We start from the raw sequence: 24358 nt of genomic DNA, 5'->3' as shown, positions 1-24358 counted from the left end.
AGTGTGTTGGAGGCCCATGGGTATGAGAATTGGGATTGTAAGGGATTTTTCAGGGTTCATGGTTAATGTTAATACCCAATATGCTAGATTTTATTTCATTGACTTTATAGAGGGAGACTAGATTGAACTCGTTGAGGATCTGGTGTACGGCTGGCAATGATCTAGCAGGGTCATCTAATGTCAGAATAATGTCATCCGCAAAAAGCGTTATAGGATAATGTTCTCCCCCTACCTGTATCCCTTTGATGACACTATGGGACCTAATTTTCTCTGCTAGGGGTTCTATCACCAAAGCAAAAATGAGCGGAGACAGGGGGCAGCCCTGTCTCCTTCCATTTGAAATTGTAAAGTTTTTTGAGAACAGACCTTCTGAGTATACATAAGTAGATGGGACCGTATATAGAGCGGTGATGGCTGAAAATAATTCACCTTGTATGCCAAACTTTTCCAATACTCTGAATAAGTATCCCCAGTGGACCCTGTCGAAGGCCTTCTCTGCGTCCAATGTTAACAGCAGAAAAGGCCTTCGAGAGGATTCTGTCTGATGTACTGTATGAGGTTTATGATGCGTCTAGTGGCATCAGGGGCCTGGCGGCCTGGCACAAGTTCCATTTGGTCTGGTTTAACAAAAGTAGGTAGGTAGGATTGGAGCCTAGTGGAGATGAGTTTTGCTTATACAGTGGGGATGGAAAGTATTCAAACCCCCTTAAATTTTTCACTCTTTGTTATATTGCAGCCATTTGCTAAAATCATTTAAGTTCATTTTTTCCTCATTAATGTACACACAGCACCCCATATTGACAGAAAAACACAGAATTGTTGACTTTTTTTACAGATTTATTAAAAAAGAAAAACTGAAATATCACATGGTCCTAAGTATTCAGACCCTTTGCTGTGACACTCATATATTTAACTCAGGTGCTGTCCATTTCTTCTGATCATCCTTGAGATGGTTCTACACCTTCATTTGACTCCAGCTATGTTTGATTATACTGATTGGACTTGATTAGGAAAGCCACACACCTGTCTATATAAGACCTTACAGCTCACAGTGCATGTCAGAGCAAATGAGAATCATGAGGTCAAAGGAACTGCCTGAAGAGCTCAGAGACAGAATTGTGGCAAGGCACAGATCTAGCCAAAGTTACAAAAAATGTCTGCTGCACTTAAGGTTCCTAAGAGCACAGTGGCCTCCATAATCCTTAAATGGAAGACGTTTGGGATGACCAGAACCCTTCCTAGAGCTGGCAGTCCAACCAAACTGAGTTATCGGGGGAGAAGAGCCTTGGTGAGAGAGGTAAAGAAGAACTCAAAGATCACTGTGGCTGAGCTCCAGAGATGCAGTCGGGAGATGGGAGAAAGTTGTAGACAGTCAACCATCACTGCAGCCCTCCACCAGTCGGGGCTTTATGGCAGAGTGGACCGACGGAAGCCTCTCCTCAGTGCAAGACACATGAAAGCCCGCATGGAGTTTGCTAAAAAACACCTGAAGGACTCCAAGATGGTGAGAAATAAGATTCTTTGGTCTGATGAGACCAAGATAGAACTTTTTGGCCTTAATTCTAAGCGGTATGTGTGGAGAAAACCAGGCACTGCTCATCACCTGTCCAATACAGTCCCAACAGTGAAGCATGGTGGTGGCAGCATCATGCTGTGGGGGTGTTTTTCAGCTGCAGGGACAGGACGACTGGTTGCAATCGAGGGAAAGATGAATGTGGCCAAGTACAGTAATATCCTGGACGAAAACCTTCTCCAGAGTGCTCAGGACCTCAGACTGGACTGAAGGTTTACCTTCCAACAAGACAATGACCCTAAGCACACAGCTAAAATAACAAAGGAGTGGCTTCACAACAACTCTGTGACTGTTCTTGAATGGCCCAGCCAGAGTCCTGACTTAAACCCAATTGAGCATCTCTGGAGAGACCTAAAAATGGCTGTCCACCAACGTTTACCATCCAACCTGGCAGAACTGGAGAGGATCTGCAAGGAGGAATGGCAGAGGATCCCCAAATCCAGGTGTGAAAAACTTGTTGCATCTTTTCCAAAAAGAGTCTTGGCTGTATTAGATCAAAAGGGTGTTTCTACTAAATACTGAGCAAAGGGTCTGAATACTTAGGACCATGTAATATTTCAGTTTTTCTTTTTTAATAAATCTGCAAAAATGTCAACAATTCTGTGTTTTTCTGTCAAAATGGGATGCTGTGTGTACATTAGTGAGGAAAAATATGAACTTAAATGATTTTGGCAAATAGCTGCAATAAAACAAAGAGTGAAAAATTTAAGGGGGTCTGAATACTTTCCGTCCCCACTGTATCTTTAAGTCGACATTGAGGAGAGAAATAGGCCTGAAGTTTTGTACATATGCAGAGTCCTTCCCCGGTTTTGGTATGGTAATAATATTTGCAGTCAACATTTCTGCCAGGAAGGAAGCTCTGGACACAGCAGCGTTGAACATCACCTCCATATGTTTAGTTAGGGTGTTGTGGAACAGTTGATAGTATTCGGAGGAGAATACGTTGGGCACGGGTGCTTTGTCATGTGGGAGTGTTTGAATAACTTTCAAAATCTCTGCTTGTGTAAAGGGTTGGTTAAGGAGTGACCTGTCCTCTGAGGAGAGGCAGGGCAAGTCGATTGAGTTTAGGAATTTTTCTACTGTTTCTGAAGTAGGTTGTGGGGGTGCCTTCCTGGTGTTGGAGATTATATAGGGAGCTATAGTAGAGACTAAAGGCATCTGCTATATCCTGTGGGTTCAGTAGTTTTTGACCTGTTTTGGGGTGGAATATGTGGGGTAGTTTTTGTTTGGCTGTTTTATCTTTAAGTTGGTTTGCGAGTAATCTACCCGCTTTGTTGCTATGGAGATAAAAGTTAGCATTCGATGCTCTTAGTTGTTTAAGGTGTTGGTTTGTTAGGATTGCTCTAAAGTCAAGTCTCGCCTGGGTGAGTTTTGCCAATTGTGACTCTTTCCATGTCATGTGCCATTTAGTTGGGCTGTTCAGGCCTTTAACGTTCAGTGAGGAGATTTTAAACTGCATCTTGTAGTTAGTAGACTTCTTATTCAATAGGAAAGAGCTTGGAGAAAATATATGTCTAGCGTGTATTAGGTACTTCGAGGGGATATCAAATGTCCAGATTTACGATTCAAATCCTGGTATGTAGCTGGGGAGTGGGTAATGACCGTCTGCTGGAGTCAGGCAATTGGGTAGATCACAAACAGTTAGTGAGGGGGTAAGTAATTAAGAAAGAGGGTGTAGAACAAACTGTTCCCTCGGGGACAGAAATCCGGAATCCAGAAAAGTATGGTTCTAGCCAGAACCTGAGCGGGTTATAGTCCGCAAATTTCAGGGGGACAACTGCAACTGTAAAACTAAGTAATCAGCTTGTGCATTATACTAGCTTGCCGGAGCTAAGTTTGCTTAGCCATAGTTTAGTTCACCCAGGCCCTTGTTTAGTGGAAGGGGCTCTGCGGTGAGGATAGTCAGTGTGTCTGTGGCAACATTATCTGGGTCTAGGATTTGCCAATCTCGTAAAAGGCGAATGCCCTCTTTTAGAGAAGTGATCGTGTAAAATTGATCATCCTTTGTGACAAGGAGTTTCGCCGGGTACCTCCATTGGTATGAGATGTGGTGGTTCCTCAGAGGTTACGTTATGGTGGCTAGTTGTCTGCGTTGCTACGTGGTGTGCGCAGATAGGTCAATGAACAGCGAGAGCATCTGCAAGTGATCTGGTAGTTGATCAGCATGTCTAAAGGCCGCCATTAGTTTCTCTTTGGTAGGAAAAAAATGAGGGCTATGGTATCCCTGGGCAAATGAGCGGGGATGTGTTTAGGTTTTGGTAGCCTGGAAATCCATCACTCTTCTTTTTGGATTCCGGTCCTTTCATTTTCGGGTCATGTAGCGGAGGGATGCCCGACCTGATGTAGGGTATATTTGCTGTTATATAGGGTGCTGGACGGTCGTTAAATGCTCCGGCGAGCTGGCTGTCTGCCGAGCAGTATGTTCAAGCGGCCACACCAGGCCCCCCCCCCCCCCAAAAAAATTAAAAGTTTTAAAAACGAACGATTTTTCGGGAGCAGTGATTTTAATAATGCTTAAAGTGAAACAATAAAAATGAAATATTCCTTTAACCACTTCAATACAGGGCATTTGACCCCCTTCCTGCCCAGATCAATTTTCAGCTTTCAGCGCTGTTACATTTTGAATGACAATTGCACGGTCATGCAACACTGTACCCATATGAAATTTTGATAATTTTTTTCCCCACAAATAGAGTTTTCTTTTGGTGGTATTTGATCACCTCTGTGTTTTTTTTTTTTGCGCTATAAACAAAAAAAAGTGATAATTTTACTTTTTGCTATAATAAATATCCCATTTAAAAAAAAAAAAAAACACATTTTTTTCCTCAGTTTAGGCCGATATGTATTCTTCTACATCTTTTTGGTAAAAAAAAAATCGCAATAAGCGTATATTGATTGGTTTGCGCAAAAGTTATAGCGTCTACAAAATAGGGGATACATTTATGGCATTTTTATTGTTATTTTTTTTTTTTTACTAGTAATGGCGGCGATCTACAATTTTTATCGTGACTGCGATATTGCGGCGGACACTTTTGAAACTCTTTTGGGACCATTCACATTTATACAGCGATCAGTGCTATAAAAAATGCACTGATTACTGTGTAAATGTGACTGGCAGGGAAGGGGTTAACACTAGGGAGTGATCGAGGGATTTATTATGTTTCCTAGGGAGTGATTCTAACTGTAGGGGGCGGGGACTCACAAGGGGAGGAAACCGATCGATGCTCCTCTGTACTGGGAACACACCATCGGTCTCTCCTCTGACAGGACGTGGATCTGTGTGTTTACACACACAGATCCACGGTCCTGCTGTGTTCACGGAAAAACACGGGTGCCCGGCGGACATTGCGGCCGCCAGGCGCGCGCATCGGGAGCACGGATGCCTAGCGACGCGGCAGGCTTGCGCCGCCGGTGGCGCTCGCGCCCTCTAGAGGCTCAGGAAGAAAAGACGTCATATGACGTTAGATTTGGAACATGCTTCAAATCTTTACGTCGTAACTCCGCCGGACCCAGAAATCCGCTCGTCTGTATGCTAGTCTGATGGACAAAAACCTACGCTAGGGCAGCTATTGGCTACTGGCCATCAACTTCCTTATTTTAGTCCGGTGTACGTCATCACGTACGAATCCATCGGACTTTGGTGTGATCGTGTGTAGGCAAGTACTGTCGTTAGAAAGTCTGTTGAAAGTCCGCCAAAAGTCCATCGAAAGTCTGTCGAAAGTCTGTCAGACGGGCTGTCGGACTTTTGTAGCTGTAAAGTCCGACCGTGTGTACGCGGCATTACAGGAGAGAATTTCCCTTATTGTTATTTTTTTTTTTTTTTACTAGTAATGGCGGTGATCTGCGATTTTTATCGTGACTGCGATATTGCGGCGGACACTTCGGACACTTTTGACACTCTTTTGGGACCATTCACATTTATACAGCGATCAGTGCTATAAAAAATGCACTGATTACTATGTAAATGTGACTGGCAGGGAAGGGGTTAACACTAGGGAGTGATCGAGGGGTTTATTATGTTTCCTAGGGAGTGATTCTAACTGTAGGGGGCGGGGACTCACAAGGGGAGGAAACCGATCGGTGTTCCTCTGTACTGGGAACACACCATCGGTCTCTCCTCTGACAGGACATGGATCTGTGTGTTTACAGTCCTGCTGTGTTCACGGGAAATCGCGGGTGCCTGGCGAACATCGTGGCCGCCGGGCACGCGCATCGGGAGCACGGATGCCTAGCGACGTGGCCCCTAGAGGCTCAGGAAGAAAAGACGTCATATGACGGCAGCCCGGAGGGGTGTGGGGCCCCCAGGCCCTATATACTCTTAACAGCAGTATACAGGCGGTCCCCGGGTTTCAAACAAGATAGGGACTGTAGGTTTGTTGTTAAGTTAAGTACAAATCTGTTTGTAATTTGGAACAGGTACATTTTTTAAGTGTAGCTCCAGCCCAAAAATCTATTTTTAAGCTTTTTGGATAATATGGGGCAGGGTTATCACCCCTGTAACTTTTTTTTGCTGTCTGTGCCCCTGGTCAGAAGATCACCTCACTTTCTGTCCCAATGACAATTGGATTTTGAAAATTTGGGGTTATTAGGGAAACAAGGATTGGCGATAAAGCAGTGGAGACACCTTTTTCCCATATTAACTCTTACAGGAGAGAATTTCCCTTCCTAGGGGTAGATTTCCTCTCACTCCCTGTTGTTTCCCTCCATTTGTAAGTAGGAGTCGTTTGTAAGTCGGATGTTTGAAAATAGGGGACCGCCTGTATATAGTATAAGGTCTGCCCTATACACTCTGCGGAAAATTGAGCCTTAGGTGTTGGTTGTACCAGAACGCTGTAGGCCCTCACAGTTACTCTTGGTGGGCGCTGGAATGGGCCCTGCTGTGAAATATTATTAAAAGAATTGTAATTACATGCCCTTGTTATACAGGGGCAGAAAAATTGGGCCTTAGACGGTGGTGGTGGTGGTGGCACAACACTGTAAAGCCTCACAGATACTTTTGTTGAGCGCAGGAACAGGCCCTGCTGTGAAATATTAGATCTAAATTGTAATTACGCGCCCCTGTTAAACAGGAGCAGAAAAATTGGGCCTCAGGTAGTGGTGGTGGTGCCACAACACTGCAATCGCTCACAGATACTCTTGTTGAGCGCATCAACGAGCCCTGCTATTAAATATTTATTCAAAAATTGTAATTACGCGCCCCTGTTAAACAGGGGCAGAAAAATTGGGCCTTAGGTAGTGGTGGTGGTGCCCTGAACCTAAAATATTCTTAGAAGCTATCATTATGAAAATTGAGAAGGAATAGGATAGTCAATCAGCATAATAGGATAGTCACTCAGCATATGCAGTCTTCAAGGGATCCCACATCCATAGAAAAATAAAACGGTTACATCAGCATCAGGTGCTTGGTAGCTGGTGATCCAAGACTGATTCATTTTTATGAATGTGAGCCGATCAACAGAGTCTGTGGACAGGCACACTCTGTGATCGGTTACAAAGCCCCCAGCAGCACTGAATGTGTTTTCAGAAAGAATGCTGGATGCAGGGCAGGCCGGTAGCTCAATTGAATATTTAGCAAGCTCTGGCCAGTGGTCCATCCTAAAGACCCAGTAACCCAGTGGATGTTCTGGTGGAAAGGTCTCCAAGTCTGATCTTGGAATTCAGACGCTGGCGATGGTTGCTGGAACCAATCAGACCTGGGTGCTGAGGACTGAAGAACTGCCTGAAGGCATCGGTCAGCCGGCCACCTTCTCCTCTTTCTGTGACTGAAGGAAGCTTCAGCAACACGTTGTCCAGCACCAGGAAATTGTAAACTCCAGGGCTCTGGAAACGCATTGCACAAACCTTTCTGCAAGGCCTCCTGAAGATGTTTCATCCTTTGCTCCCTTTGTGGCTGGATAAATTCTGCAACCTTACCCTTGTAACGTGGATCAAGCATTCGATCCTGAGTCCTCTGGGTCACTAAGGAGCACATGATCCTCAACCATCTCCTCCCAGTCACCTACAACTCCATGGGTTTCTGGGGACTGAAAACGATCCCTTGAAGACTGCTGCTAATGCTGAGTGTTATCCTCCACCTCCATGCTGACACAATCCTCCTCCTCCCCCTCCTCCTCTTCTTCTTCCTGTGTGATCGGCGGGCCTGCAGGAATACTAGTATCTGGATAAAGGGGGCCTTGAGAGGTAAGGAAGTCCTCCTCTTCCTCCTGCTGTTCTACCTCAAGTGCCCTATCTATTATTCCATGAAGCGTGTGCTCCAACAGGAAGACAAGAGGGACAGTATCACTGATGCATGCACTGTCACTGCTCACCATTTTCGTGGCCTCCTCAAATGGTGACAGGACAGTGCATGCATCCTTGATCAGTAGCCACTGGCGAAAAAAAAGCCAAGCTCCCCTGACCCTGTCCTGGTGCCATACTCACACAGGTACTCATTGATGACCGTCTGCTGCGTGTACAGCCGCTGCAATATTGCCAACGTTGAGTTCCACCTAGTGGGCATGTCACAAATGAGGCGGTTCTTGGCCAGGTTGCATTCTCTTTGAATGTTAGCCAGCCGAGCACTGGCATTATATGACTGGCAGAAATGACCACAGACTTTCCTGGCCTGCCTCAGGAGATCCTGTAAGCCCGGGTACCTGCTCAAGAACCACTGCACCACCAAATTCAGGGTGTGAGTCAAACAGGGAACATGGGTCAAGTGTCCCTGTCGGAGGGCGGAGAGGAGGTTGGTGCCATTGTTGCATACAACCATTCCTGGCTGAAGCTGGCATGGCAGTGTGGCTCCTGTCCCCTAAGCAGACCAACTCAAGCACCGCATGGCCTGAGTGCTTGCGTAGCCCCTTGAACGCCTACGGAGCAATGCTGGTTCAGAGGAGAAATCTGCAGAGGAAGAGGTCATAGAAAAATAAGAGGAGGGGTGGAGGAGAGAGCTGTGGTAGAATCACCACTAGCATTTTGGATGCGTGGTGGTGGAACAAGCTCCAACAATACTGAACCCTGTCCTGCATCCTTCCCAGCTGCCAGCAGAGTTACCCAGTGTGTCGTGAAAGAAAGGTAATGTCCCTGTCCATGCCTGCTGGACCATAAGTCACCAGTAATATGCACCTTACTGCTGACCACCCTGTCCAACGAGGCCAAGACATTGCCTTCCACATGCTGGTAGAGAGCCAGAATGGCCTTCCGTGAAAAGAAATGGCGTTTGGGAATCTGCCACTGAGGTACTGCACATTCCACAAATTCACGAAAGGGGGCAGAGTCTACCAGCTGAAAAGGCAGCAGTTACAGTGCTAGCAATTTGGCGAAGCTAGCATTCAGACGCTGAGCATGTGGATAGCTGGGACCAAATTTCTTTAGACGATTTAGCAACTGGGGTAGGGAAATTTGCCTGCTAAAATCAGATGGAGGTGTACTGATAGCAGATTGGCTGCAAGTACTTGGGACACCTATTGCTATACCTTCATTCCTCTCAGTGTAGGTTTCTGAGAGGACTGGAGGTATAATGGGGTTGGAGAACCCAACTGATAAGGATCAAGGAGAGGTCCGCCTTGTTCTTTGATGTGGGTCTTTTAAGTGCTGTTGCCAACGGACTGCATGGGAGGTCGTCATATGTCTGGTCAAGCATGTGGTGCCCAAGGGGCTGCTGTTTTGGCCACGTTTGATACGCTTCAGACATATGTTGCAAACAGCAACGGTGCGATCTGCTGCACACGTGTCAAAAAAGGCCCACACTAAATAACTTTTCAAAATATGTGGGGAGTTAGCAGCGCCCTGCACCTGCTTCCCTCTGCGGTGTGATGCAATAGGGTGGCTGCCCTTAAGCTGCCCCCTGGAGGGCATCCTACCTCGTTGGAGATGTGCCTCCTCCTCCTCTCTTCTATCAGGCACCCAAGTTGAGTCAGTGACCTCATCATCCCCTACCTCCTCGTCACTGGAGCAAACTTGGCAGTATGCTGCAGCTGGGGGAACATGACTGCCAGTTTCTTGACCTCCTTGGGCGCCCCCCCTCTCTAGGCTGACGTTACTCCCTTCCTCAACCTGGGTACCATCATCGGAGCCTTCAAACCTCTGTGCATCCTCCTGCAGCATGTACCCGACACAGTGGTTGAATAGTTCAGGGAGATCCTCCGTGCATGATGGTGGGGCTAGGGAAGGAGTGACTGTTGACATGGAGCCGATGAGATAGGCTGCTTTGGCAGCTGCATTGGCAGACAAACTACTCTGAGCCTGGGTGACAGAGGATGAAGAGGATGAGGACGGCTTTGTTATACATTCCACCAACTCTTCTGCATGTTATGGCTCAATAACACAGCCAGCTGCAGGAAAAAAGGACAAGCGTGCCCCACGGCCATGTGCTGAGGATGCACCGTGTCCATGACCAGCACTGTCGACTATAGACACAGAGCCTGCTTGCCCTCTTTTAGTGGCCTGTGAGTGTCTGCCTCTTCTTGGTGGCCTTCCGGACATGCTATAAATGTTGTTTAGCAAAAAAACACTACACTGTATTGTGTACTGTGTACACCACCAAGAAAGTAGTAGCAACTGCACTAGGGGTGCACAGTACTGTGTACACCAACAGAAGTATAATAACAACTATGGGTACACTGTATGTATTGTGTACACCACCAGGAAAGTAGTAGCAACTGCACTAGGGGTGCACGGTACTGTGTACACCAACAGAAGTTTAATAATAACTATGGGTACACTGTATGTATTGTGTACACCACCAGGAAAGTAGTAGCAACTGCACTAGGGGTGCATGGTACTGTATACACCAACAGAAGTATAATAATAACTATGGGTACACTGTATGTATTGTGTACACCACCAGGAAAGTAGTAGCAACTGCACTAGGGGTGCACGGTACTGTTTACACCAACAGAAGTGTAATAACAACTATGGGTTCATTGTATGTATTGTGTATACCACCAGGAAAGTAGTAGCAACTGCACTAGGGGTGCACATACTGTGTACACCAACAGAAGTTTAATAACAACTATGGGTGCACTGTATGTATTGTGTACACCACCAGGAAAGTAGTAGCAACTGCACTAGGGGTGCACGGTACTGTGTACACCAACAGAAATTTAATAACAACTATAGGTGCACTGTATGTATTGTGTACACCACCAGGAAAGTAGTAGCAACTGCACTAGGGGTGCACGGTACTGTGTACACCAACAGAAGTTTAATAACAACTATGGGTGCACTGTATGTATTGTGTACACCACCAGGAAAGTAGTAGCAACTGCACTAGGGGTGCACGGTACCGTGTACACAAACGGAAGTTTAATAACAACTATGGATGCACTGTATGTATTGTGTACACCACCAGGAAAGTAGTAGCAACTGCACTAGGGGTGCACGGTACTGTGTACACCAACAGGAGTGTAATAACAACTATGGGTGTACTGTATTGACCACCAGAAAAGTATGAGCAACTGCACTATGAGTGTACAGCACTGTGTACTGTGTACACTGCCTGAAGTATATTAGAAATAGTACACCAGGAACGGCCTGCAGTCAGATATAGCTAAACCTGATACAGTGGATATATACTGTATATACAAGAGTTGTATATATATATATTAAATACACTGCAGCTAACTAAATAACCTGCCTGCCAGAAGTATACTAGAAACAGTACACCAGGAACGGCCTGCAGTGAGATATAGCTAAACTGTATGCAGTGAATATATACAGTATCTCACAAAAGTGAGTACACCCCTCACATTTTTGTAAATATTTTATTATATCTTTTCATGTGACAACACTGAAGAAATGACACTTTGCTACAATGTAAAGTAGTGAGTGTACAGCTTTTATAACAGTGTAAATTTGCTGTCCCTTCAAAATAACTCAACACACATTCATTAATGTCTAAACCTCTGGCAACAAAAGTGAGTACAAACCCAATGTAAATGAACACAGTGAAAATGTCCAAATTGGGCCCAATTACCTATTTTTCCTTCCAGGCGTCATGTGACTCGATAGTGTTACACCATCTCAGGTGTGAATGGGGGCAGGTGTGTTAAATTTGGTGTTATCGCTCTCACTCTCTCATACTGGTCACTGGAAGTTCAACATGGCACCTCATGGCAAAGAACTCTCTGAGGATCTGAAAAAAAGAATTGTTGCTCTACATAAAGATGGCCTAGGCTATAAGAAGATTGCCAAGACCCTGAAACTGAGGTGCAGCACGGTGGCAAAGACCATACAGAGGTTTAACAGGACAGGTTCCACTCAGAACAGGCCTTGCCATGGTCGACCTAAGAAGTTGAGTGCACATGCTCAGCGTCATATGCAGAGGTTGTATTTGGGAAATAGACGTATGAGTGCTGCCAGAATTGCCGCAGAGTTTGAAGGGGTGGGGGGTCAGTCTGTCAGTGCTCAGACCATATGCCGCATACTGCATCAAATTGGTCTGTATGGCTGTTGTCCCAGAAGGAAGCCTCTTCTAAAGATGATGCACAAGAAAGCCCGTAAACAGTTTGCTGAACACAGGCAGACTAAGGACATGGATTACTGGAACCATGTCCTGTGGTCCAATGAGACCAAGATAAACTTATTTGGTTTAGATGGTGTCAAGCGTGTGGGGCAGCAACCAGGTGAGGAGTACAAAGACAAGTGTGTCTTGCCTGCAGTCAAGCATGTTGGTGGGAGTGTCATGGTCTGGGGCTGCATGAGTGCTGCTGGTACTGGGAGGTACAGTTCATTGACGGAACCATGAATGCCAACATGTACTGTGACATACTGAAGCAGAGCATGATCCCCTCCCTTCGGAGACTGGACCGCAGGGCAGTATTCCAACATAATGACCCCAAACACACCTCCAAGACGACCACTGCCTTGCTAAAGAAGCTGAGGGTAAAGGTGATGGACTGGCCAAGCATGTCTCCAGACCTAAACCCTATTAAGCATCTGTGGCGCATACTCAAATTGAAGGTGGATGAGCACAAGGTCTCTAACATCCACCAGCTCCATGATGTCGTCATAGAGGAGTAGAAGAGGAGGACTCCAGTGGCAACCTGTGAAGCTCTGGTGAACTCCATGCCCAAGAGGGTTAAGGCAGTGCTGGAAAATAATGGTGGCCACACAAAATATTGACACTGTGGTCCCAATTTGGACATTTTCACTTAGGGGTGTACTCACTTTTGTTGCCAGCGGTTTAGACATTAATGGATGTGTGTTGAGTTCTTTTGAGGGGACAGCAAATTTACACTGTAAAACAAGCTGTACCCTCACTACTTTACATTGTAGCAAAGTGTCATTTCTTCAGCTTCAGTGTTGTCACATGAAAAGATATAATAAAATATTTACAAAAATGTGAGGGGTGTACTCACTTTTGTGAGATCCTGTATATATAGGAGACTATCTGTATATATATATTAAATACACTGCAGCTAACTGAATCACCTGCCTGCTAGAAGTATATTAGAAACAGTATACCAGGAACGGCCTGCAGTGAGATATAGCTAAACTGTATGCAGTAGATATATAAACGAGACTATCTGTATATATATTAAATACACTGCAGCTAACTGAATCACCTGCCTGCCTGAAGTATAGTAGAAACAGTACAACAGGAACGGCCTGCAGTGAGACATAGCTAAACTGTATGCAGTTGATATAGATATACGAGACTATCTGTATATATATATATATATATATATATATTAAATACACTGCAGCTAACTGAATCACCTGCCTGCCTGAAGTATATTAGAAACAGTACACCAAGAACGGACTACAGTCAGATCTAGCTAAACTGGATACAGTGGATATATATATATATATATATATATATATATATATATATATATATATATATATATATATATTATATATACAAGACTGTCTGTATATATATATATATATATATATATATATATATATATATATATATATATATATTAAATACACTGCAGCTAACTGAATAATCTGCCTGCCTGCTCAATCTAAATGACACTCTCTCTCCGTCCACGCCAATGACACACTACACGAGGCCGACGTGCAGGCAGCCTTATATAGTGTGAGCCGTGGACTTAGTCCCCCTGAGCCATGATTGGCCAAAGGCACGCTGCCTTTGGCCAATTATGGCTCTCTTAGCTGAGGGCGCTGTGATTGACCAAAGTATGCAGGTCATGCTGCATGCTCTGGTCAATCATCATACAGCAATGCACTGTGCTCCCGCAGTGCATTATGGGCTGTTACGTGCCGCTCAAATTTGGCGCAAATGGCCCATAATGTTTGGTTTTCGACGAACGGGCGAACAGCCAATGTTCGAGTCAAACTCATGTTCAACCCGAACAGAAAGCTCATCCCTAATGGGCACAGTAATCGTTCGTATTAAACATTGTTCGTTCGACCACTAATACAATGTTTTTGGCAGATGCAGGTTAACTACATTTGTTCTTGCCTATTTGGATTAAAAGAAGTTTATTACATTGTTGTCTAGATGTGTTTAAAACTATAATGAAATGCCAACTTGATTCAATGTAAGGAGAGGACACTCAGTAGCTGTTTACACATCTGGACGCAGGAGCACTAGTGTGGGACACCATAACAACCTTTTTATGGTGTCCCACGCAGGTGCTCAAGTGGATACTAGGGGTCTCTCCATGTGTGAAACTTGCACAAAACAGGTAAGTATTGCTTTGGAAAGGGAAAAAATCATGTCTTCAGCTTGGAAGTCTGCCAAAACAGACAATTGGAAGACACTTCCAAGCAATGTTTTATATTACTATTTCTCGCCTCAAATATCTGTCTGCTAATCATACCTTTTTTGTATTCACATAGGGGAGAAAAGAATTGTGACATCTGAGGACACCACGAACCCCACACCTCCTGAAGAAGGGGAACTCAGCACACAACCTGATGATGTGGATGCAGAGGTTCAGGAAGTGGTCAAAATGGTGACCACAACAGGTCAGTGTCTGAGACCATAGCTTCAGATAATAGATGTATGCCTGCATATTTATAATACATGGTGTGTTTTTTTATTTTTAGGTGATGTTGATATTGTGGAAGAAGAAACTCACTTCATCAGTGAGATAATGGTGTGCAATCAGGATTTAGAGAAGTAATAAGAAAACCAAACGGTTAATTCTGCGCTTAATGACAATTAAAATAAAACATTTGAAATAAATCAAATAAAAAAGCTGCCGGCACCAAAAGTCCTAAATACAAAAACTCAAATCTGTGAAAAACATGGGGTGGGTGCAGCGCTAGTAACAGTGTATGTTTGAAAATAAAACAATTGAAAATTTCTTTCAAATATTCAGAAGTGGTGAAAATCCTGAAAAATGTGTGGAAAAGTAAAGCAGGATCTCAATACCTAAATTTGAGAGACTGCAAACCAATGATGCATATAGGTTTAAAAACTGATACATGCAATGTTAAACTCTATAGGTAGCAAATAATCCAAACATCAATATTACATTGCCAGAAAATATCCCAAGAAAAATATATAAGTGAGTTCACAAAAAATTGTTCAAGCGAATGAAATCAATGTTCTATGAAAAAACAAACAGTGGAAAAAAAAACATATTCAAAAAAATTGGTGACAATAAAAAGTGAATATATAAAGTCCCAAATAAATTGAACAATGTTCAAAAAAATTGAACAATGTTCAAAAAACCATACAAAAGAAGTCCATGCAGGTGAAGAGGTATGATGGAAACACAAAACCATGGAAAGATAAGGGGCCCTTCCTCCAGGCAAGCTTTTCACCCAAAGTGAGCATGTAGTCTCCTTACCCGCAAAAATGACCACAACAGCGGTCTCACCGAGCTCTAGGAATTCGGTCTCCCAAAAACCTATGTGGGCGTCCCAAACTGCTGAATCCTTGGCACTCAGAGACATAAACAAAGAATAGTGCCCAAAGTGCAGTATGTAAAGGATAGTTTATTGAGGTATAAAAAGATTGCACTTACAAGATGAAGCTCATATACACGCTGTGTATCAATAAATCAAAGTCGCCGCGTCTGCTCGGGCTTTCTTTGCCTGCTGCTCGGTATACCATCTATCTCCAAAAAGGCAAAACGTGATGACGTCAGTATCACAGGCCCACCCTACGCGTTTTGTCACTATAGGACGTCGTCAGGGGATTGGCTACTGGGATTTAGAGAAGGTCAAGCAAAATATCACTGATGTTCAAAAAAGACTGACCAACATCATTGATGTTTTAGCCAAAAATCTAAAACCACCAAAAAAACTGTAAATTTTGTCGTTATTATTTTTTGTTTTTTAAAAGTTTTAAAGTAATTGCAAAGCCAAATTTTGAAGCTGCACACAGTGTGCTATCAACAACATGTGCTATCTCCCAGCATAGGATATCAATGTACACGTTTTGTGGGTGCAACCTCTTCCTCGCAACTAAAGTAGGTGAGAGGAAAGTGTTGCACCCCTGAAACACGTCCATTGATCCCCCATGATGGGAGCTAGCACATGTTGACACACTGGGCCTTTTTTCAAAAAAGCCAAACCACTTTGCACTACAAGTGCAATGTAAGTGCACTTGAAAGTGCACTTGTAGGGCAAAGTGGATTGTCCTTTATGAAATAAGGCCCAGTGTGTCAACATGTGCTAGCTCACATCATGGGGGATCAATGGACATGTTTTGGGTGTGCAACCCCTTCCTCTCACCTACTTTAGTTGCGAGGAAGGAGTTGCATCCACAAAACGCGTACCTTGATATCCCATGGTGGCAGATAGCACATGTTGACACACTGTGTATTTTGTGGCTTTCGAAAAATAGATGTAGGAAAAAGATACACATTTTAGGCATGGGATTATGAGGGAAATTCACATTTTGAGTCCCAATTTGTGTGCATCTTCAAAATTTGGCTTTTACAGGGGTGAGATCACCCCATCTGATGAAGGCAAAATCAACACAGTTTTGACATACTGGGGTTGATTTACTAAAACTGGAGAGTGCAAAATCTGGTGCAGCTGCGCATGGGAGCCAATCAGCTTCTAACTTCAGCTTCTTCAATTAAGCTTTTACAAAAAACTCTGGAAGCTGATTGGCTTCTATGCAGAGCTGCACCAAATTTTGCACTCTCCAGGTTTAGTAAATCAACCCCACTGTCTCATATGGCCTTCACTTTATCAAAGTTGAACTTTGTAAATTCCTGAGTTGAGGATGTGTATGTTATGGTTTTAAACATGTCTGTTTAGCCACCATAAATGCTATATCTACTGTCAAACAAAAGATGTTGGTTTGTTAAAAAACCCTTTTATAACGCACACGTGAATGTGCTTGGAGTAAAATGTTTTATACTCAACAATGTGTGGCTTCTTCTTTCAATGCTCAATATCATTTTTTAAAGTAAGTTGGTGTAGTTACAGGGACAATAGGGGGTATTTACTAAAGGCAAATCCACTTTGCATTACAAGTGTACTTACAGTGCACTTTCAAGTGCACTTGTAGTGCAAAGTGGATTTGCCTTTAGTAAATAACCCCCACTGTGCTGTTAAATTTGCCTAAATCAGACAATTTTAGGGACTACAAGCAATAGTTCATGGAGTTTAAAAGGATGATTATTTTTATCATTAATGCATTACATACATTAACAACAAAAACACTGTGTGTGTGTGTAGCAGACCCATAGCACAACAGAACATAATAGTTAGCTAAAGAAGAGATTGTCACCTCATGTATCAAATAAGCCTTTGCACTATTGAAGAAAATGGCTAAAAATAAAAGGCCATTGGAGAACCTAGGAGATGAATGAAATATGAGTTTAGTTTTTCACAATAAAATTTATTAGAAAGAGCTTACAGATTCTCTGGCAAATCAATTACCCCCCTACCCACGAAATACTCCAGATAGCTTTGCCGTACTTCGCAAGCGCTTTGGGGGGCAAGCCAGGATGGCCAGCTTCAAGCGCAGTCATTGTTTCTGCCAGTGAGTCGGCCTCAATCACAACTGAGGCCAGATAGTTGGCTGCATTTTTACGCATAAAATTATGTAAAATGCAGCAGCTTAAAATTATGTAGTTCAGTTTGTATTCGGCCATATTTATGGCTATTTGGAAAAGACGGAACCGGCTGGCCATTATGCCAAAGGCATTTTCCACCACCCTTCTGGCACGGGGTCAGGGTTCTCATGGGGAACGGCCTCATCAAATGTTCCCCCAGCACAAAGACTTCATCCACCACAAAGACAAACGGAAGGCCCGCCACATTATGCGCTGGAGGTGGCAACCCCAAGCTGCCATTCTGGAGAAGCCTGTAAAATTCAGTCTGGGCGATCACTCCTCCATCCGACATACAGCCATTTTTCCGCACGTCCAGATATGGAAACTCATAAGTCACTGACACCACCGCCAACAACACAATACTACTGTACCCTTTGTAGTTGAAATAGTATGACCCCGAGTTGGGTGGTGGGACAATGTGGACGTTTTTCCCATCAATTGCCCCTCCGCAGTTGGGAAAGTCCCACTGCTGGTCGAATTGGGAGGCCACAGACTGCCATTCCTGTGGGTTGGACGGAAACTGTGGCGTCAAACAAGAAAATAAAAATTAGTATTTTTGCACATAACATTGCAAGCAGATTAGACACAAACATTCTTGGCCAACATAAGTAGAACATTTATTGAAATTAGCATTTAAAGACAAAGTATAAGGTCCACTTATTAGATTCCTCACCCCCTCTGATGGCCCATTGAAAAACTTTTATGGTGGAGGGGAGATGTTTTGGACAGGTAACCATTTCCACTTAATTGAGAGCTGAATGCATAAAAAATGTGTGTTACTTTGGCCAGCCCCTCCTTACTAACACTATTGGTAGCCCACTGGACAGGTAAGAAGTGTCATAATCCAAAAATATGAATATACAATGTCCAAATTGAAGCACATTTTTACATTCTGCAGTTACCTATCAAGATAATAGGAGAACAAAACTTTAAACAGTACCATTTGAAAGTATTCTGGCAGGCACTTGCACTACATGCTTTGGTGAATTCATCCATAAATATGAACACAAAAGAGGTAGGTATAGTGTGTATGGGTTTGGCAAAGTCAGCAGATAGAGCATTGGTATCGGTTGACTTAGTGGTTTGGGGGAGGGAGGATTCCAAATGAGTTTTGTCCCCCCCCAAAAAAAGCCTCTTGCACTATGCCTGAATTTAAGGACAACAATAACATTTATACACATTTTAGGGGGTGTTTAGGGTAAGAACTACAATGGAGCTGACAAAATACATTGTTAAGTGACTAGGCTAGGTGTGTATGGGCCCAGGGCTAGGGAGGTTAGTGAAGGCAAATATGCTTGCAGGACAAAAAAGGAGCATTAAAAGTTTACAGCATGCATGAGGACAAAGAGGACATTCACAGCATATTACAATCATGGTAATTATGGAATGATGAAATAAATACAATACATTAGCAAACATTAAATACATAGAATGTGATGTAAAAGGATAAAACTTACCTTAATATAGTCCTTCTGCAGGACCTGAATGATAGCAGAACAGGTCTCTGGAATAATGATTCCCAGAGCCTGGGGGGAGATCCCAGTCGTGAACTTGATATCCTGGAGACTTCTCCCCATCGCCAAGTACCGCAAGGTGGCGATGAGCCTTTGCTTGGGAGCGATAGCTTGCCGCACGCAGGTGTCCTGCTTGGTAATATAGGGGGACAGCAAAGCCAACAGACGGTGAAAAATGGGATCCGTCATCCGGAGATAGTTCCTGAAATCATCTGGATTATTCTCCTTGAGCTCCCGCAGCAAAGGCATATGAGAGAATTGGTCACGATTAAGTAACCAATTCTTGGTCCATGAACTTCTCCTCCCCCTGTTCATGGACTGGATTTGGGTCAAAGCAATAACTCCAACACCAAGCCCAACAACAGCACGAACTCTACGACGAGTACGTAACCACAACATGGCTAGAAAACGGTTCAGAACTGCTCAGAACGAACTGACAGAACGCACTGAAAATCAGAAAGGATCTTAGAAGAACGAGCTGAAAATCAGAAACGAACGGACAAGAACGCACTGAAAAACAGAAGCGAACTATAAATAGAACTCACTGAAAGACAGGATCGAACTGACAACACGCACTGAAGAACAGATATGAACCGACAAGCACAAACTGAAAAGCAGAAACAAACTGAAAGGCACAAGGCTGAAAAGCGCGAATCGTCTCTCACCAAACTTCTGCTAACACAACATAATGCAGCAACATTCACACATGTACAACACCCAACGTTATGCCCCATACACACGGTCGGATTTTCCCACGGAAAATGTGTGATAGGACCTTGTTGTCGGAAATTCCGACTGTGTGTAGGCTCCATCACACATTTTCCATCGGGTTTTCCAACACACAAAGTTTGAGAGCAGGATATAAAATTTTCCGACAACAAAATCCGTTGTCGGAAATTCCGATCGTGTGTACACAAATCCGACGGACAAAGTGCCACGCATGCTCAGAATAAATGAAGAGACGAAAGCTATAGGCTACCGCCCCGTTTATAGTCCCGACGTACGTGTTTTACGTCACCGCGTTTAGAACGATCGGATTTTCCGACAACTTTGTGTGACCGTGTGTATGCAAGACAAGTTTGAGCCAACATCCGTCGGAAAAAATCCTAGGATTTTGTTGTCGGAATGTCCGAACAAAGTCCGACCGTGTGTATGGGGCATTAGAGGTGATTTATTTTTCCAAAACAAATACACCTTTGCACACTGGTACTGACTAGTATTCCAGTGTTTCTCTTCTCCCTCAGTTTTTCTCCCTTCCTCAGCTAATGTGACCCTACTGCTGATGGAAAGGTATGAGAGAGGCACATAAGGATGCTGTTTAGGCACCCTACATCCCCATTAACAACCAATGACATCATTGGTTGTTAGGATACCAGTGGCTGGAAGGTTGTAACTAAGTACAATGTAGCTTTGTTCAAGTAGGTTTGATCCACCTGTTTTTGGGAAATTTTTAGGCATTTTGCCAAGGCACCCCTGAAGAATCCAGAACGCACTCCAGGGTGTCTGGGCACCCTGGTTAAAAAAAAAGGCTGCTCTATAGTATAAAACAATATAGCAATCCAACAACCCCTTCATAATGGCCACGCAGGTTTGTAGACCTAAGGCTTCAAGTGTGCACATCTTACCAATAAAGCCCCCAGAGAGGTAGATGGGTGTACTGACTCTATATGGGCTAACAAGTCAAATATGGAAACTGACCAGTAGTAACAAAAAATGTATAACTTATATAATATTAAACTTTCTTTCAAGTGGAACTCCAGCTTCACAGAACTGCTCAAATAGTGAAAAAGTTGCACAGCAATGATGTTCCTTCCTTTCATCAAGCTTTATATCATTGAATAATGCATACTGATAGTTGCCACTTTGAGAATGCCCCTTCAGATGCCTTTCACTGGCTTTATCACAGAGTATGATTTTGCAAAACTGTTGCCATATGATGTAATTCAATAACCCGTAGAACTGGCTGGAGAGTGTATAGCAGAAAATAAAGCATGTATTTTATTTTAAAGCAAACCTGTAATTTCATATGCAGGGCACAGCAACAGTTTTTCTGTTTTGCCTCATTCAGAGTAGCATATATCTTTAATTCATTCCCATGCACTGTTCAGCTTTTTGAAACAAGGAACGAAAGCCCTGTGTAGGTGCTGAGTTGCCCTATTTGGAACCTACACAGGGTTAAGACCAATCCTCAAGCACATTAAAGCTTACCTGTTGCTTTGCTCTACAGAAGCAAAGCACAGATTTGCTTTCAGGTTTAGTGCTTGAGAAATCCAAACAGCCAACCACAAAGCACTAAATGTATTGCAATAAAATAGTTGTCACATTTTGGCAGTGTCAGTTGAAGTCCAGGCCCCCTAAAGCAAATCTGTAATTTGTAATGCACGGCAAAGCAATAGGCTAATTTTTAGTTTCCTTCCTCAGTAACTTATACTTTTGCTATTCTGCAGCTCTGTTCATTGCTTACACAGTAGTATGGAATCCCCATGTGACAATGCTGTTTGCTCCAGAGCTGTCAAATGGAGTTAGTCACATACTTACCCTTAACTCTAAGTAATGAACATATGCTTATGCGCTTGGCGCTGAACTGAATAAAGTAAAGGTAGCTATAAACTGTTGGGAAAAGCCACATTTAATCTAATTTCTGTTTTGTCCTGATTGGGAAAAGTATTGATCTTCTTTAAAGTAAACCCTTCTTCAGAGAAAAATGGAGGCTGACATTACTAATGCTAGTTACCTGGCTGTTACACTAACCCCCTGCTTCAGTACTTCATATGTCACTGACCTAGGACAAGCATGCAGATCAGGAACTGCAGAATAAATTTAGAAATTCGTATCTGCTGGTGATTGGCATAACAGATAGGCATCTACTACTTTCATAATGGAAAGTCTTCAATGAAAGCCTCCATTGTTCTCTCTGGATAGGTTCCCTTTAAAATGGATGTAAACCTGGTTCATGAAATTTGAGCTGGGCACATATATCTGCAGAGTTTTCTTATCTCTCTTCAAAGCATGTCCCATAGCTGTCCCCTGCTCCTTCTTTTGTTATCGGCCTGATAACTCCTGACAAGTTCTCCATCAACTGTGATAAAAGCAGCCTGAGTTTTGTGTTGGGGAGCATGCTATAACTAGATTAGCAGATCCCTGAATGATTCAGCAAACAGAGCTGAAAGTCTCTACCTATGAGGAAAGGGGTTATGTGCCTTTCCTCCAGTCAGCTGTCTTGGCTGTATGCCCAGGCTTCACTGCAGTGTTGAACAGGAAAAGAAAATCTCCTAACACGATCTAAACTTTCTTTTTTTTTCCATAAACAATTTATTGACAGAGTTATTTCATGTTCTGAACTTTCTAAACAGTATATAAAGATAAGTACAGCAGATACACATGTAAAACTTATGTAGGGAGATTTGTTTAATCCCTGTGTATCATCCGAGGCTGTTCACTTCACTGGGTATATTTGAGGGTTTACATCCACTTTAAAGTGGTTGTAAACCCACTAAAAAAAATCCTGCAAGACAAAGGCATAATAAGCTAGTATGCATACCATACTAGATCATTATGAAATACTCACCTTAGATAGAAGCCCCCGCCGCGGTCCCAGTACACAGCTCCGGCCAGCGACATCGCTCCCGGAGTTACTTCCGGACATCGCAGGGTCCGGCGCTGTGATTGGCCAGAGCTGCGATGACCTCACTCCTGTGCATATACGTGGGAGCCGCCGGTAACGACACACTAGCTGAAGCAGCGGCACGAATCTGCTATTGCTTCAGTGAGCATGTGCTGATGACGTTGGCGATATCTCCGTGCAGGTTTAGGAGATATCCAGGGTATCTACAGGTAAGCCTTATTATTATTATTACCTGTAGTTAAAAGTGGATTGTAATGGGTTTACAACCACTTTAAGGCTTTGATCATACAGACACTGGATACAGAAAAAACTCCTGTGTTACTACAAGCAGTATTTTGGGGAAACCAATGTAGGTTAATAGATTTAGGTTATCTACTGGGGCTCAAAGGTTGCATGTTTTTTGGCTCAGTGCGCCTTTTCAACACAAGTGGTGGAGGGTTCAATGGGAGTTATAAATTTGTGCTCAGCACAACAACGAAACTGAACAAGGTTTAAATATGTCTACTGTCATCTAGGCTGAACCAATTCAGTTTTTAACTAACAAAGCAAAAATGTTATCTGCTCAGATCAGTTTTTAAGCAGCACAGGAAAAAGTACATGTAAGTAGGGCAAGCCACAGATGAATACAAACATATTCCTAATGTTCTGTGGATTCCCCTACCTGTGTGCACTTTTTATCTGGTATGCTGTATATGGCCCATGTTGGGAGCTTAGATAGTATGGGGGTTAGGGGCTACACTTTGCAGAGGCACCTTGACAGGGCAGTGTAACTTCACATGTACTTGTGAATGCAACAAACCCCTTTGTTTTTAACCTAAAATGTTGAAACCATTAGAAAAATCTTTCTTGTTTTAATCATTCTCATTAACCTGTGGTATTTATTTTTCTTTCACATCAGGTTCTCCAGTAGTTTCTGCTTCTTTGCCCTGGCAATGGATGTTCAGAAGTTTGGCCTCAGTATTTATCTTGTACAGGTGGTTTTTGGATCTGTAGAGCTCCCTTTTAGAGTCTTGAGTACGGTTCTGGCTGCTTACATTGGAAGAAGATTTGCAGTCTCTGGTTTCCTCATTCTGTCTGGAATCCTTATACTTTGCAGTCTGGCAGTTCCTGAAGGTAAGTTTAAGCAAAAATCCTATATTCCTATATAATAAAGCCTGATCAATAATAGGGATTAAGCTACAGTAGGTTAGTTCTGACAATCTGTGAAAAACAACAAAATTTCCAAATTTTCAGGGACACTATTGGTGAGATATCTGCACTTGGGTTTCTAAATTTGTAACTTGATGTGACCATTATGAGGAGGTCCCACTCTGACTGTTGGATTTTTACATTTTTTTATATTATTGATAAGAATGCAACAGAAGGTGCTGAAATACATAAAGGTAGGTGGAAGAACCCCTGTAGAGGCAGCGAGATCTTTCCATTGGAGACATATAAGAAGCCAATCAGATACCACCAGTGCATAACTAATATCACCTTTGGGTGGAATGACCATTTAAAGAAATCTAAAGATTAACTTCTTTTAACTCTTTTGATAAAAAATCATATAATCTAGATAGAGGAAGGCCTGTGGATGTGGGGTATCTGAATTTGCCAAAGCATTTGATACAGTATCCCATAAATGCTTATGAGGTCTGTTGGCATTGACAATAGTGTATGTACCTGG

At 43.2% G+C, this 24358-nt stretch overlaps 1 protein-coding gene across 1 annotated transcript in view; it reads left to right on the top strand.

Moving 5' to 3' along the window:
* Positions 1-24358, top strand: part of LOC141112243 (solute carrier family 22 member 6-like) — a 154901-nt gene that overhangs the window by 85597 nt on the left and 44946 nt on the right. Inside the window, exon 7 of the mRNA XM_073604871.1 lies at positions 23591-23805. Coding sequence (XP_073460972.1) covers positions 23591-23805 — 215 coding nt within the window. The remainder of the gene's footprint in view (positions 1-23590; positions 23806-24358) is intronic.

The sequence above is a fragment of the Aquarana catesbeiana genome, linkage group LG11, assembly GCF_042186555.1.
Source record: "Aquarana catesbeiana isolate 2022-GZ linkage group LG11, ASM4218655v1, whole genome shotgun sequence".
NCBI classification, from domain to species: Eukaryota; Metazoa; Chordata; class Amphibia; order Anura; family Ranidae; genus Aquarana; species Aquarana catesbeiana.
This window is presented reverse-complemented; position numbering and strand designations above follow the sequence as displayed.